General features: G+C 41.5%; 1 protein-coding gene across 6 annotated transcripts in view; it reads right to left on the bottom strand.

Annotated features, from left to right (window-relative positions):
• Nucleotides 1-1,105: 1,105 nt before the first annotated feature.
• APP (amyloid beta precursor protein) overlaps nt 1,106-16,572 on the bottom strand; it is a 275,370-nt gene continuing 259,903 nt past the window's right edge. For all 6 annotated transcript variants that reach the window (XM_027101867.1, XM_027101878.1, XM_027101888.1 and 3 more), the window contains 3 exons: nt 13,994-14,094; nt 11,094-11,240; nt 1,106-2,337 (listed from right to left, as the gene is read on the bottom strand). In XM_027101867.1, coding sequence (XP_026957668.1) covers nt 2,236-2,337; nt 11,094-11,240; nt 13,994-14,094 — 350 coding nt within the window. In that variant the 3' untranslated portion in view covers nt 1,106-2,235. The remainder of the gene's footprint in view (nt 2,338-11,093; nt 11,241-13,993; nt 14,095-16,572) is intronic.

Raw genomic sequence — 16,572 nt, 5'->3', positions numbered from 1 at the left:
GCACAAGGCTTCCCTCGTGGCACAGTGGTTGAGAGTCCGCCTGCCGATGCAGGGGACGCGGGTTCGTGCCCCGGTCCGGGAAGATCCCACATGCCGCGGAGCGGCTGGGCCTGTGAGCCATGGCCGCTGAGCCTGCGTGTCTGGAGCCTGTGCTCTGCAACGGGAGAGGCCACAACAATGAGAGGCCCGTGTATCGCAAAAAAAAAAAAGAAAATCATGTACAGTACACATGACATTGTTTTAAAATAGATATAGAGCAGAGGTTCTCAAATGGGGATGATCTTCCCCCCATAAGGGACATCTGGCAATGTCTGGAGACATTTTTGATGATCATAACTGGGGAGTGCTACCGGCATGAAGTGGGTGGAGACCAGGAACGCTGCTGAGCATCTTACAATGTTCAAAACAAGGAATTACTCCCTACAAAATATCAAAAGTGCCACGGTTGAGAAATCCTGCTTTATTGATAGCTATCAGCTGGTCTTCTTTTATTTCCCTAGAACTTTTCTCTTCATATCTTATTAAGGGCTGTTACAATCTGTCAGTATGTTTGTGTTCCCCCAAACTTCACATTGAAGTCCTAATGCCCAATGTGATGGCATTAGGAGGTCGGGCCTTTGGGAGGCGATTAGGTCATGATGGTGGAGTTCTCATGAATGGGATTAGTGCCCTTGTAAAGGAGGCTCCAGAGAGGCCCTAGTCCCTTCCACATGAGGACACAGAAGTCTGCGACCTGGAAGAGGGCCCTCACCTGACCATGCTCGTACCCGGATCTCAGACATCCAGCCTCCAGAACTGTGAGAAACCCAATAGCTACCCAATAGCTTATAATTTTATTATAGTAGCCTGAATGGACTAAGACAGGGACAAACTTGAGGACGAAGATATGGCAGCAAAATAGTTTGGACCAAGTAAAAACTGAATTAGGTCTATGAAGTATTTTACTAGCACTGGGAGTTGCCTGTTGGCCCCGATTTCCTGCTCAGACTTACAGCTAAGACACCACAGGTGTGGATGCCCAGCATTAGAATGTTCTTAGCAGTCTTCCGATGACTCAAGGATCAGAAGGTTGTTACCATGGAATCATTCACACCAGCACAATGGCGCTCCTCCAATAATGTATTTATTTACATGAAAACACCGTTTTATACAAACTGAAGACAAATCTCAACGGGTTTGTCTAGGCTTGCCTTCCACATTCCCTGATTTTGTCCCTTCCACTTCCATTTTTTGTTTTTTTTTTGGTATCATAAATAAAGTGTGTCAGACTGCGTGAAAGAAACGGAATCTACCTCTTCTTCCCCACCCAAAATTACTTTGATATTTAACATCCATAGTCATTCTTCAAAGAAAACTCTTGCCCAGCATCATTTTATTTAATTTATTTATGTAATACAGTGTAGAAAGCTATCATGGTCATAAGCAATGATTCTGTACAATCATCCTGCAGAAAATTTTTGGGGAGAATTCTTGGTAATCGGAGACCAGCAGAGCAATCCCATCCCACCCTCCCCCACCTGTAAAAGTGCTTACAATGAACAGGGATTCTTTTATTTATCAAAGATCCGAAGATACGTGGACAAAAAAAAGTTTCAATTCTCAATGCCTAATGTGTGCACATAAAACAGGCACAAAGAAATAAACGTGTATCCTCATAATTCCTATATAACAAATATAGCAGAAGCAGCAATCTGTACAGTAAAATGCCATTGTGGAAAAAAAAATCCTCTAACTCATTTGGAATACATAAAAATGTTTAACTTTAAAATGCATAGTGATCAGGAAAAGAATACTTAGGCAAGAGAAGCAGCTAAACTCCCACGTTCACATGAAGCATCCCCCATCGATTCTTAAAGCATATTTCAAAGTAGGACTTAACTGGGTCACAAACCACAAGAATAATATACAACTGGCTAAGGGGCTATGTGATAAATAATCAGGAGGGAATCTATTCATGCACTAGTTCGATACAGCTAAATTCTTTACAGTACACAAAACCCATTAATAATGTAGTGGAGAGACCGAAATATGAAGAGAGAGAATACATTACTGATTTGTATATTAATTCAAGTTCAGGCATCTACTTGTGTTACAGCACAGCTGTCGAAAGGCGATAATGAGTAAATAATAAAACAGAAGGGTTTGTTTCTTTCCACATTATTCTCTAAATGAACACCGATGGGTTGTGAAGCAATGGTTTTGCTGTCCAACTTTAGAGGCTGCTGCGGTGGTGGTCTAGTTCTGCATCTGCTCAAAGAACTTGTAAGTTGGGTTTTCGTAGCCATTCTGCTGCATCTTGGAGAGGTGGCGCTCCTCTGGGGTCACAGCAGCGTCAACCTGCAAAGCAAGAACGAGGACAAATGCGTTAAGAAAAGCAATCTTTTTTTTTTAAATTTTTTTTTATTTATTTATTTTTGGCTGTGTTGGGTCTTCGTTTCTTTTCGCGGGCTTTCTCTAGTTGTGGCGAGCGGGGGCCACTCTTCATCGCGGTGCGCGGGCCTCTCACTATCGCGGCCTCTCTTGTGGAGCACAAGCTCCAGACGCGCAGGCTCAGTAGTTGTGGCTCACGGGCCCAGTTGCTCCGCGGCATGTGGGATCTTCCCAGACCAGGGCTCGAACCCGTGTCCTCTGCATCGGCAGGCAGATGCTCAACCACTGCGCCACCAGGGAAGCCCAAGAAAAGCAATCTTTTAAGAGTGCACACGGAGAAGCAGTAAAAAGATAAGGTGCACTGTACTCTTTTCTTGCCAAGATTTGAGAACACCCACAGTTTTCCCTCTTTCTTCACCATTTTGACATGGAGCAGAACGCCTGTGCCCACCAGTTATGCAGATGCTCCATCTATCACTAGGTGGCGCTTAAAACCTTGACCTGCTGGCTTTGCTTGCGAAGCGCTCATTGGTTGCTTCCCCAACTGAATAGTAACTGGATACATCTAGGGCAATAAATATTTTTTTCTTCCCCTGTTGGCTCGAAAAAAGACAAAAGGCTTCCAGGAAAGACTCCCTTACTTGAAAAGTGTGGTGTTAAGCTAGAAAAAAAAGCCAGCAGTATTACGGAGAGAGATTCAGCAAAGTAGAAAGGAAGACTGCTGAATATCTCCCCGAGCTCGTTTTAGTTTGTCTCCGTGTTCACTAAATTTAAGATGTTAAAGAAAGACTCTTTTAATTAAAATAATGATATAGGTATATCAAAAGATATTAAAAGACACAGAAAGAACATGCTGTTCCAGATTATTATTTTTTAACGTAACATTAAGATTCTAAAAGTATGTCATCCGAAGGTTTAAAGAGATTCCCTCTGTGATATGGTGGTTCCCCTCCAAGATCAGGCCAGCAGTTGTAAACTTGTGTTCCTCCCCTCAGTGTCACTGTTAGGCCAGAGCTACACTTATTTACTCTCTGCAGGCTGGGCCAGGTGTGTGTTGGGGTGTGTGGGGAGATGTTTAGGTTTCTACTATATTTGCTGTACCTCAAATAGTCCACAGACGAGAGGAAGCAAATACTTAACTCTTTGCTGAATAAATGAAAGCTTAGTTTTGTTATAATTGCTTTAAAACTTCTGTTAAACCAGTGGAAGATGGAGAAAATCAACACAAATTTAATCAGAGTGAAGAAGCATGTCTTCCACAGGAAAGGGTAAGATGTGCTGTCCAGAAGTTGTTTTTTCTTTCAAAGGGATGTTTTCTATTCTGTACATGATGAGATCGGGGTCCCGTCATCATTTCCAGAATGCTGCAGGCCTGTTCTCCACTGTCCAGTGCTGCAAAGTGACATCTAGCTCCTGAAGCAGCTTTTCCCCCTGAACCCGACGAAGGACAAACACCAGAGAGTGGGTGTGTTGGTGCTAGGGCACTAGGTCTAGGGGATGGAGGGCGACTGATACACCATGACTAAACCACACCGGCTAATGAATAATTTAGACCGAAAGCATGGTGCAGTCACTATGGAGTCTCCTCAGTAAACCAAACATAGAACTACCACACGACCCAGCAATTCCACTTCTGAGTATGTATCCAAAGGAAATGATATCACTATCTTGCAAAGATACCTGCACCCCAATGTTCAGTGCAGTATTATTTACAATAGCCAAGACATGGACACAAACTAAGTGCCCATTAATGGATGAATGGATCAAGAAAATGTGATACACACATGACGGAATATTATTCAGCCATAATAAAGAAGGGAATTCTGAAGTTTGCGACAAGATGGATGAACCTTGAGGGCATTATGCTAAGCAAAATAAGTCAGAGAAAAAGACAAATACTATAGGACTTCACTTATATGTGGAATCTAAAAAAACCCAAATCATAGATACAGTGAGCAGACTGGTGGTTGCAGAGTCGTTGAAATGGGTGAAGGTGGTCGAAAGACACAAACTTCCAGTTATAAGTTCTGGGGGTGTTATGTAGAGCATGGTAACTATAGTCAACAATACTGCATTGTATATTTGAAAGTCGTTAAGAGAACAGATCTTCAAAGTTCTCATAACAAGAAAAAAATTGTAATTATGTGAAGTGATAGTTGTTAACTAAACTTATTTGGGTAATCATTTCACAATATATACATATATCAAATTATCATGCTGCAAACTTAAAACTAATAGTGTTATATGTCAATATATCTCAATAAAGCTGGAGTAATCTGGTTCCCCCAAGGTTACTTTGTATGACTCCACCTCATGGACCAATTGACACCTTTCAGTATGGTCATGAGTTGGAATGATCACCTTGGCTAATCTCAAGGCAGCTGGAATAAAAAGACGTAAAATTCCCCTCAGAGGACACAGCTCAAATGGATGCTCACCATCGCTGGCCCTGGGGGAATAATCACTGGTGTTTTCTCATCCCTTTCTCCTCCTTTGATCTGCTCTGTTGTCAACAAATGAGGTCACCTTGCTTTAATTGGCAATTGTGTCATTAGCCACTAACTTGTAAGTTAAAACACCATCATTAAAGGTCAGCTTCCTGGTGGGCTTCCCTGGTGGCACAGTGGTTGAGAGTCCACCTGCAGATGCGGGGGACATGGGTTCGTGCCCCGGTCTGGGAAGATCCCACATGCTGCGGAGCGGCTGGGCCCGTGAGCCATGGCCGCTGGGCCTGCGCGTCCGGAGCCTGTGCTCCGCGATGGGAGAGGCCACAACAGTGAGAGGCCCGCGTACCGCAAAAAAAAAAAAAAAAAAAAGGTCAGCACCAATAACAAGAGATTTCATTCATTCTCCAAATCTGCTTGCAGGAAACAGCCTGTCTGCAGCCCTATGCCATTTGAATTTGGGCTTCTTTTTGCGCTGTGCCACCTCTTAACTGAGATTTCAAAGAATGTGGAGATTAAAAAAAATCTTGCCAAGGAGATCAAGCACAAAGCTGCTATGTTTCTGAGTGTAGAAGAAAACATAGCGCTGCTTGATTGTTGGAGTATTAAACTTGTATCTCCCCCTGGAGCCAACGTCAACCCTCATACTGGCTGCGTTCATCAAGGACAGGGGAACACCTGGCAACTTAATAGTTGATCTTCTCTTCAAAGGCCAAAGCCCAACTCTTTAAGAGAGCCCTGCCAGTAAATGCGAGGCTCGGAGGCCGTATGCAAGTCAGGCAGCTAACTTTCCTGTCTTTTCTTGGCCTCTTTTCTACTTGCTAATCTTCAGGACCCTTTGCCGCTGGGAGGGCAGCTGTTCGGCCAGTCCTGCAGTGAGGCGGCTTGGCCCTCAGGCCTCAGAGGGCTCAGGAGCTACAGGAGAAGGGACTGCCTTTACAACATGGCACCCAAGGAGTGTGGATTGCATCTTTTTATTCCCAACCCCTCGAGAGCTAAAAGTGAAACACAGTACTCATGTCCATGGATAAACCTACCACTGAAGGAAGGGCAGCAGGTAAGGGGGAGCCTTTCATCCCAACAAGCCTCAGCTATCTGTCACTCACTATTTCCCTGCAAACGGAGCTGGGGGAAGATGTAGCCAGTGGTGCTTATTCTGGAAGAACCCACAGAACAATGGAGTGGGGGACAGGATCCCCATCTGCTCCCCGGGGCAGGAACATGTGTCACTTGCTGAGATGAAAACCCACCCGGCACAGCACCTCTGAGCGTCCCCTCTCTGGACTTTCTGGACTTGATGGGAGTAGTGACTGATCTGAAGTCTTCGTCTTTGTTAGAGACCCCGGGCCCCTGCGCTGCACCCCACCTTGGACTTCCACGGTCACTGCTGCTGACACACACTGAGAACTGAGCCCAAAGAGCCTGATTCATCTGGTCCTAATACGACCTTGAGTAGGGCTTTTGACTACTGTTTGGCTAATGCCCTCTTCCTACCCCTTTCTCCCTGAACTTGACTCTTTGGAGCTGTTTATTCCTTCACTATATCCAGAAGAATTTATAGCTCAACCACTAGACTGTAGACATACAATCTATTTGGGTCTCTCCTTAATTTCTAGATACCCCTGCCATCCTGTTTCTCGTGTAGGTACTTTAAGCTTGGAGGAGGGCCAGTGGACACTGTACTTTAATTTTATTATGTATAGTAATCAGCAGGATGTGTGTTGATGGGTGTCCCTTTATGCATGGCCCAACAACAGAATCCCAGCCCCTAAGACTTTCCATTTCAGGTCATCTAGGTGGACAAAGAATGGAGGATAAGATAAACTAAACATGCAAAATAACCGGAGAGTGTAAGAACATCAGAAACACCAGGAACGTGGGAAGGAAAAGCACAAGCAAAGAGAACAGCAACGACGTTTTCAAGCTAATGGTTTATCCCTTCTAGTAACCTTGCAGTATTGGTTTTCTACTCTACAGTATACATGTTCATTTTCTTAATTATATTTCCATCTCTTTATAAGTAGTTCAGTGATATTTAGTGCCTACATCAAGTAATTCTTCAGGCATGCCCTGGAACTCTCCCGCTATGCTGAGGACTTCCTCTGACCTTCCAATTTCTCCTCCTGCAGTTCACTTCCAGCCACCTGAAGATTTTGAGTCCACCTTCACTTTTTCTTACCATTGCTTCCAATTTAACCTGACCAATCTGTCTGACTGCTATAGCGGTGGCTAGGTGCCTCCACTAAAGATTGACTTTTTGTCAGGAAGAAAGGACCCATAAGGACCTATTTTTATAATGTCACCAATCTGATAGCACATTCATTAGAAAGAGTCATATGCCATATCTCCATAAAAAGCTAAATAAGCAACTCTCTTCTTTAGATCATTCATGAGATGACTGGGGGCGGGGATGGGAGACTTCTGGTGTTCTAGTTATCAGATCTGTGAAAGGAAAATTTTTTCATGTCCTTCAATAAAGAGAATTTGTGCCCCCCCTTCTTATTAAAGATGAGAAGTAGTGGACATACTACTTCAATATATATTTTAAAATATTCAGTGTCAACTGACATCAGTGTAGAAAAGGACTGTCTGCTACTAAACAGAACCTGGGGTCAATGGGCTTTGCAGAACCTGATTACAGCAGGACAATGGTGGGTAATTCAGCAGGCGCTGGGATACTCAGCCACCAGAGATGGTGCACGCATTTGGGAAACAGAACAACGGAAGGCTATCTTGTCACTGCTTGAAGCACAAATGAAGCACTGTCATCTCCTTGGGAAACCGTGGCTAATGACTTACAGACTGAATCTCTGGCCCTATGACTAAGCAAGTCACTAAATCAATATTTATTGCTTAGTTTTTCAAAACAAAAACTGGCAACTGCTCATTTCCACCGGGTAACGATTCTATTCATAAAAGTACTGGGCTTGCTTTCACTTCCACACCTCTGTGATCTTCTGCAGGAATCTTTTCCTCTAAGAAGGAGCAATTTCCTGGACACCAAGGCTTTTGTCGTGATTTCTCCTTCATGCACGGATGGCGTGAAGTGTGACTGTATTCTGTTCTGACAGACTTAGACCCATCCATCTGGGAATACCCATTTACTCATTTTTGTTCTTAGTGAAATAAGGTTACTCATTAATGAAATAGGTTAACCAGAGCTGGCAATAAACTTATTTCCACGTCCTTGAGGGTGACAACCTGCTAAGACAGGCAGAGAAATGTGTGTGGGAGGATCACTTCGTTCGGCGTAGATTCTGAGAGCAATCATGTTGAAACCCCCCAGCACCCTGCATCACCCAGACCACGTGAGGCACCCTAGGTGTCTAGGCTGGGTTGCAGCTCTCTGTGTCCAAGTGCAAAACCACCACAGCTAGACTATCACCTTCCTAAGGGCAGGGATGACGACGAGCACCTTAGATGAAGTTAGCCTGAAGTTCCTCAAGCTCCGTGTTGAACACTGGCTCAACACGGAGTTTGAGAAAGGGTTACCTAAGGAATGGAGAGAAAGGAAGGCCTTTCCAGGGAAAAAGGGATGGTTTCCCGGCTCTTGACAACATCGTTACTTTAAGGAAGAAGGAAGTGAGAGGAAATGAAGAAAAGAAACACAAAAGGAGGTGGGGCAGTCACTCTAGAGGTTCCTAGTTGCTCTCAAGTAGCTAACAAAATAAATACCAAGAGAAGGGCTGATCGACTGCCTTCCCTACAAGGATGCCTTCTGGTTTAAAAATTAATTAATTTTTTTTCAGAACTCATGTTAAAGCATCAACTGCTCTAATATTCCAAAACCAAGGAGACTTTTCTTGCTAACTAACCAAAAGAAACATTTAACCTAGGCAGCTGTAAGAAGGCTTAAAAGGCAACCAGTGAGAGACTAGTGAGCTTGGAGACAAGGAGATACCATTTTCTACTCCCTAAGGTTTGCTTAGACAACAAAGAGGCAGGAGTGGTAATACTATATATATATCAGTGATTCTCAAAACTGACTGCATGTCTGATTCAGCTGCGAACATTTTCTACACTCAGATTTCCAGCCTCTTATTTAGAAATTCTGTTTTCCTAGGTCTGGGGTGGGACCTGGGGAATGTGTCCTTTGAAATCAGTACCCAGTAAGTCTCATGCACAATCATGGCAATCACGGCAAAGAGCCCCTGAGATGCCTTGTTTTACCGCCCAGCATCACTGGTCTCTGTTATGGGCGGAACTGTGTCCTCCCCAAATTCTGATGCTGGAAACCTGATCCTTAATACCTCACAATATAACTGTATTTGGAGGGTCTTTAAAGGTGAAATTAAGGTTAAGTGAGGTCATTAGTGTGGACCTTATGCAGTTAATACTGGTGTCCTTACAAGAAGAGGAGATTAGGACACAGACCTGCACAGGGGAAGGTGATGTAAAGGCACAGGGAGGCCACCTATGAGCCCAGGAGAGAGGCCTCAGGAATTGTGAGGAAATACATTTCTGTTGTTTAAGCCACGCTGTGGCTTTGCTATGGCAGCCTGAGCAAACCAGTATAGGCTCTTTGTCCTTTGGCACCAAAGACGGGTACTTTGATAAAAAGGAAGCCACCGCTTGGGTAGATTCATCAGTTCAAGGCCATTAAAATGTATGATTATATTAAAAAAATTTAAATGGGCTTTTGAATTATTCAAGTATGAAAACAGGTTGTTTTTTTTTTGCTCAAACATGCAATTAAAATGAAAAAAAATTGTTTTTTTTGAAACAAAATTGTTTTGAGTAGAAATGAGATTACTGATGCTAATAACGCTACTAATAATACATCTTATACTGTTTCAAAGGACAGAAGCTCAGAAATACTACTATGAAGAGCAGCGCCCCACACTTCATGATGTCGTCATCGCTTATTTATGTGCTCCCCTCCTATCTGTCAATCATTCAGTTCTTATACATCTTGCCACCTATTTCCTGAATTCATTCATTTCACTGTTCTTTAGCACATCTACACCAGGATGGACATGGAAAACAAGACTCAAAACCAATTTCCATCAGCAGGTCCTGTAAACAAGGAGCCTGGATGTTCCAAGTGCTGAACTAAATGAGGTTTCTGGCTTTGCCACAAACTTAATTTATTTAAACTGTTCCTGCCCTCCTATAATCAAGAATGGTTTGGAGCACATTTCCTTGGGGTTAGTGAGAAGTTTAACTCACTGGAAATATCTGAACTTTGCTCTGATGGAAAAAAGCAATGGACAGGATGTGGGGAAATCTGTACTGTGAACTTGGCTCTACGGAATTTGACATTGAAAGGACATGTCTTCTGTCTGGGTCTGTTTTCTCATCTAGAAAATGAGAAGATCAATTAATTGATTATTGAGATCTCTTTCAGCTCTAAAAATTCTAAACTTCTCAAGATGTATTAATTCACTTTCCCTAACAGTTTCCTAAAAAATACATATACTGTGAGGTTCCTCCCCTAAACCCTGCATTTTAAATGCATATGAAGAACTTATTTGCACATTTAATTTTATTTTAAAATATTTTGTATCATGGGTTTAAGGCATCATATTTGAATCCCGCAGCTTACTCTATTTTGTTGGTGTAACTCGCTACCTCTGTGCTGTACGTACTCTTGTTTCTCACAGGTTGGGGTGTTTGGACAGTCTCAAGTAGATGTAATTGTCACTTTGTGGGTCTTCTCTCCACCTCCAGTGCCACTGCACTAACACCTTGAAACTAAGATATTTCAGGTGGATGTGCAGGGTGACAGGTTAAAGGTCTTGAACAACCTTGTATATTTCACTCAGCCTTTTGGTATAATGTGATTTTCTGTGAGACTTTAAAGGTAAGACTCTTTACTGAAAATTATTTATTATTACCTGGCTTGAGTTAGAAATGAAATTATTTAAGACAAAAAAATCCAGGAATAAGCGTGCTTAAAATTTTTTTTTTTTAAAAGCAGGCTTCCACTTCCTTTTTTTCATTTGTGACTTCTGCTGTTATTTTTTCTTTTAAATGTCTGTAATCACAATATCTGTAATCACAATATCCGTAAGCCAGGCATTACCATTAGTATTATTTTGATATTTCAATACAAATTATAAGAAGTTGAGATAGCAGCATATATCCCCAATGTCTCGATCACAGTAGTTATAAGTTGGAATGAATAAAAACCAGAAGCAAGAAAATAGCTGCAACTTGAGCAGCAATATGGATTGTTTGTTCAAAGAGATACTTGGATGATTCTTCGTCTAACACCCAGCAAGATTTTCTTCATAGTCTTTAACTCCCACCTGCAAACATGCAGCCACGTTTACCTACCTCCACCACACCATGATGGATGGACGTGTACTGTTTCTTCTTTAGCATCACCAGGGTGATGACAATCACTGTTGCTATGACAACACCGCCCACCATGAGTCCAATGATTGCACCTTTGTTTGAACCCACATCTTCTGCAAAGAACACCTGGAAAACAAATGCAAGAGAAAGGATTGTAATTGCGGGAGATATCTGGATGAGGTATGTGAAAAGTTTCAGTATATTCGGTATATATTTTATGCCGTAAGTTTGAGTTGTTGGTCACTCAATTATTTGGTGCGTACTTGAAAAAAAACCCCATGTTCTACTTACTAAGAATGACATCTGTAGTCTATAGAATGATGTACAACATGTGGCTTCCCCAGTTTTAGGAAGTCCACTTCGCTCCATCCCCCACATGTCTCTAGAAAGGCAAAACAGAAGCCTGCAGAGACCTGAAACCCTTTGACAGATGGAACATTCTGTAAGAGGGGGACGGCAGCTCTCGGATCTATCAAACACTGGAAAGGCACGGATCGTGATTATGAAAGGAGGTCAGTATTTTCCCAGTCACAGCAGGTTTAAATTGGGAGACCTGACGCATGACCGCTATGCCTTAGGTGCTTTTCCAAACTATAGATGCCCTCATTTCCTTAGAGGGACATTTTAAATACATAGGAACAAGCATTCTGAAACAAAGGCATTAAACAGAAGAAAAAAGGCATCTTGTTACCTACTTTCAGCCACAATAATTCAGCAAGACACTAATTAACCTTGAGAAGCATAATGCTTAAAAGGCACTTTTTCAAAGAGAAGAAGTAGTAGGCAACAAGATAGGAATTTTAATAGCCACACATTAACACATGCTTTCTTACTATGTTGTCCCTGGCAACTCAACTAAAAATGTTGTTTTATTCTTGATGTTTATTTGTGTTAAACATGAAAAGAATTTAGAGAATACTGTAAAGAAGAAATTTATTCAGTGATAAATTTATTACACTACATTCCTTCATACTGTTTATAAATGCAAGTCATTATTTTTTCAACTTTACTTGAATGGAATTATAAAAACACACTGCAACTTTTATCATTTTTTATGTAAGGAGATGATCTTATGACAGATCATCTGGCCCAGCTACTACTGAACATATACCACATTTGCTATGTAAATTAATAAAAACAGCTCCCTAAATAATTCTTTTAGTATAATCTCAAGACAGTAAAATGACTGACTGTCATGGCTAGAAGTAACATCCTAGCAGTCTGAAAAGGCAACATGAAGTACAGCAAATAAAGCGAATTTCTAAGAGTTTTACTTATGGTATATCTTCAACAAAATTAGAAACTGTTCATAATTATGCCCCTTTCTAAACAAATATGCTCACTGAACATATTTATAAAAAGCAAATCATTAATTAGCTAACGATAAAAGTATGAGGTAATCAGAAATGAATGCAAGTCTGGACATCTTCCTATGTCTTTAAGAAAATACTGTAATTCTGTAACATTCATTGCACTAATTATAGTACATTATTTCATCAACTAGTTCCGTAGAGGGAGCTGATTCTCTCAATTGCTGCTTCTGCCATTAGTCACGGTCATATTACAGGAGTTAGTGTAATTGCGGAGATGGGCTTTTATGACACAGGCACCAGAAAACGCAAATCCACACATTAATCTTCAGCTCTCTGCCCCACCAGCTCCCAAATCCTCAACAGATTCCACAAGTTGTTATTAACCTCTTCAGCAACAGCCAGATCAAGAGTGCCCCTGATTCTATAATAACTGACACTGGATTAACTTGCCAACGAAAACCGCACTTCAAAAAGTTCACTGTGCTTTTATCAAAAAGATTATGGGAGTTAAAATGCAAATCTGAATCTCAAGTCAATTTTGAACTTGCCTCAATTGTTTAGAGTGAAAAGAGGCATACACTATACTTTATAGGGGTTTCGGTTGGAGTTTAATACTTGGATTTACAAATTTTATTTATGAATAGTGGAAAGACAGTTTCTCCTTGAAAGGGAAAAACACATGTGTACACACACACAAACAAAAACAAAGTGCCTGAGAGAGTCCTTCTCAAGTATTATTACTGATTTCAGAATCTGATTACCACTTTTGTTCAATACTGAATGTGCAACAAAATTGTCTTCTTTATTAGTTTAAGCCACTTACTGGGCTTATTTACTCTTAAGATGGGAGGTCCCCTAGCATAATGCAGGATTGATTTATCTGAAGCTTTCGGTAAAGGTTTTTATGTAACCTTAAGGGAGATGGGTGCCTTTTGATTTACTCCAATTCTAACATTTGGGGGGAAAAAGGGTAATTTTGTCTGAAAAGGAAGCCACAGTCTTTCTTGCCCAAGCCTTCTGCTGAACACACTGCTGGGAACATAATGCAGTCTGGCTCACCTACCCCTCTACCTACCTCCAGGGAGTCCCAACCATCCCACTCCCGAGGAAAAATTTAAAATGTGGGGAGGGGACAGAAAGGAGGGGTGAGAGAGAGGCGACGAAGCCCAGGGGAAGAGTTTACAAATGTGAAATTAAGCCAGCGGCCGTGAAGCTGTTCTGTGAACCCAAGCAGTGTTTACACGTGTTTTATCTGAGATTTCGATCCTTCACACAAGCCTATTATAAACCTGATTTCCTAGAAAACAGACAGGAAGTTTATTAAAATGGCTGCTAGAATACAAAGTAATTCCACTTTAAGCCCAACGTGGGCTCAGCTGCTTTCTAGACCTAAAGAACTACTATATAAAGAGCCTCTTTTTCTTTTCTTCACGTTTTCATGATGATCCTATAGGCAAGTATTTTATTTTCGTTTTAATCTTTTCCTTAACTGGATTTCTGACCCAAGAGGAACGAAAGTCATTTGACAAGACAGAGTGGCCTGAAGAGGTAGATTATGTCACGTACCAATTTTTGATGATGAACTTCATATCCTGAATCGTGTCGGAACTCTGCATCCATCTTCACTTCCGAAATCTCTTCCGTCTTGATATTTGTCAACCCCGAACCTGCATGATACCATAAGCATTATACCATAATCGAAATACGCAGGCCAGTCCATTTGTTTTATCTATAAACAATAACATTACAACACAAAGCCTACCAGAAACTTCTTTCTAGGCCTGAAGTTAGAGGAAAATGGATTAATGACTTTCTTCCAGAAAATGACACCCTATATTTAAATCCTTAACCACTACCTATTTTAAACAAAAATAAATTAAAGATTAAAGAAATTTGCACTTCAGGCTTCTATTGCCTTTAAACACATGCTATAATTTTTTTTTTTTAATGGGGAAAAAGACAGAAGTTAAATGCTAGTTGGGAGGCTGGAAAGGATTTGCTCCTAGAACATACTCGCTTGGTTTAGGTGCTCATTGTTTAGCCTATTATATGTCTTTTTCCACGTGCTCTCATTCCTTCAGAAAAAATAATAAAAGGCTTTAAAAATGAGCATTAATTACCTGGCAGAAAAAAACTGCTACTTTAGGACTTTGTTCCAATTACAAATAAATTATGTTCATGCATCTATGCAGTGAAGCACTGTAAAAATCATATCATTTATTTAGTTAAGTGATTTAGTTATAGATACATAATGTAAATGGTTCATCTGCTGAATAAAGAACTGCAGTACATAATGTCTGAAAAATGCTTCTGTGGGACTAACAATTTCTAACATGCTAACTCTTCTTTCTCTATATATTGCTATATGATTCTTACACTAATTGTTATAATGAATTTAATTTTTCAGATAGTAATTTGAAGCTTAAAATCAAAACGCAAAGTAATTTTTAAAACAAAAGGTGAAATTACAAAGTATAAATATCGTTTCCACGTTGCAGCATTTAAATATCAAAAGTCAGAATTTTAGGATGAGAATGGCTTCTAAAATCATCTCTTCTCTGGTGTTCCCACCCAGGGGTAAACTCTCAGCTCTACTTAAACAGAGAGGAATTATCAGTTTGCCTCCATTTTTGGACAGCTTTGTCTACTAGAATGGCCTTTCTTACATTAAGCCAAAATCAGTTTCCTTATAACTTCCACTCTGTTCAACATAGAGCATGCCTAAATCCCCCTTCTGCACTGTAGCCTTGAACAGATCAGATACCCAAGGAGAGGCATCATGTTCCTGCTGATTCTTCTCTTACTTGGGCTACATGTTACCAAGTTCCTTCAGCTCCCATGGGACCTGATTTCCTGCTTTTGGTCTATCAACTCTTACATCTTGTCTACAAGGTGCTGTGAACCTTGTTACACATCTTGCTGAAATTGAAAAGCAATGTCCACAGCGTATGACGTGCCAGTCTAACAGCACAGTCTACACAAAGAGAAAAGAGGATAATTTTACAAGATCCAGGGAACCCACGCTGGTTGTGACATATCACTGATTCTTGGTCAACTATTCAGAAAGCTTCCATTTAATAACCTATTTGAAAATGGACCCAAGATCAATGTCAGTCTCCACCCGGCATGTAGATTGTGATGCTGTCTTCTCTCCCTTTGGCTTGTCACAACTACATTTTCTTATCCCTATCTTCCAAGTCCACAAAGATCAGGGAGAGGGGTTCTACGATCTTGCCCTCAAGTTCTCCCAGCCCATGATTTATAAGAACTTGGACTTGAGTAGAGAAGTGTGGTAGTTTAAAAATATATCCACAAATTTGTGGATGCTCCTCCCAGCAAGAGGTGGGATTGGGCTTCCCTGGTGGTGCAGTGGTCGAGTCTGCCTACCGATGCAGGGGACACGGGTTCATGCCCCAGTCCGGGAAGATCCCACATGCTGCAGAGCGGCTGGGCCTGTGAGCCATGGCCGCTGAGCCTGCACATCCGGAGCCTGTGCTCCGCAATGGGAGAGGCCACAGCAGTGAGAGGCCCGCATACCACACACACACACACAAAAAAAAAAAAAAGAGGTGGGATTTAATTCCCTTTTCCTCAGGTGTAGACCTGATATAGTGACTTGCTTCTACTGTTAGAATATGGCAAAAGTGATGGGGTATGACTTCTGAGACTGGGTCATACAAGGCAGCTTCCTTTGTATTCTCTCTCTTGGATCACTTAGTCTGGGGAAAGCCAGCTGCCATGTTGTGAGGACACTCAAAAGTTCACATGGTGAGGTACTGAGGTCTCCTGCCAACAGCCATGTGAGTGTGCCATCTTGGAAGAAGACCCACCAGCCCTAGCCAAACTTCAAGCCCTCAGATGATTGCAGCTGTGGCAGATGTCTTGACTGCAACCTCCTGAGAGACCCTGAGCCTGAAGCACCCAGCTAAACCATGTTTGAAATCCTTGAAATTCATTATAAGAAGGTAAAGGTTTGTTTTTAAGTTGCTAAGTTATGGGGTTATTTATTGCATAGTAATAGATAACTATTACAAAGGGCTAGTGCCTTGTTTTCTCATCTTCACCTGTCTTGGACTTGCCTTTCCTTTAACAAAAGACCACCCTGTTTAATATACACATGAAAGACAGAAGCACAATCAAAGCGG

This window comes from Aethalodelphis obliquidens, unplaced genomic scaffold (genome assembly GCF_003676395.1).
Source record: "Aethalodelphis obliquidens isolate GAN/ISIS:26980383/991018 unplaced genomic scaffold, ASM367639v1 scaffold1, whole genome shotgun sequence".
NCBI classification, from domain to species: Eukaryota; Metazoa; Chordata; class Mammalia; order Artiodactyla; family Delphinidae; genus Aethalodelphis; species Aethalodelphis obliquidens.
The sequence above is the reverse complement of the archived record's forward strand: the minus strand, read 5'-3'. Positions and strand labels throughout refer to the sequence as shown.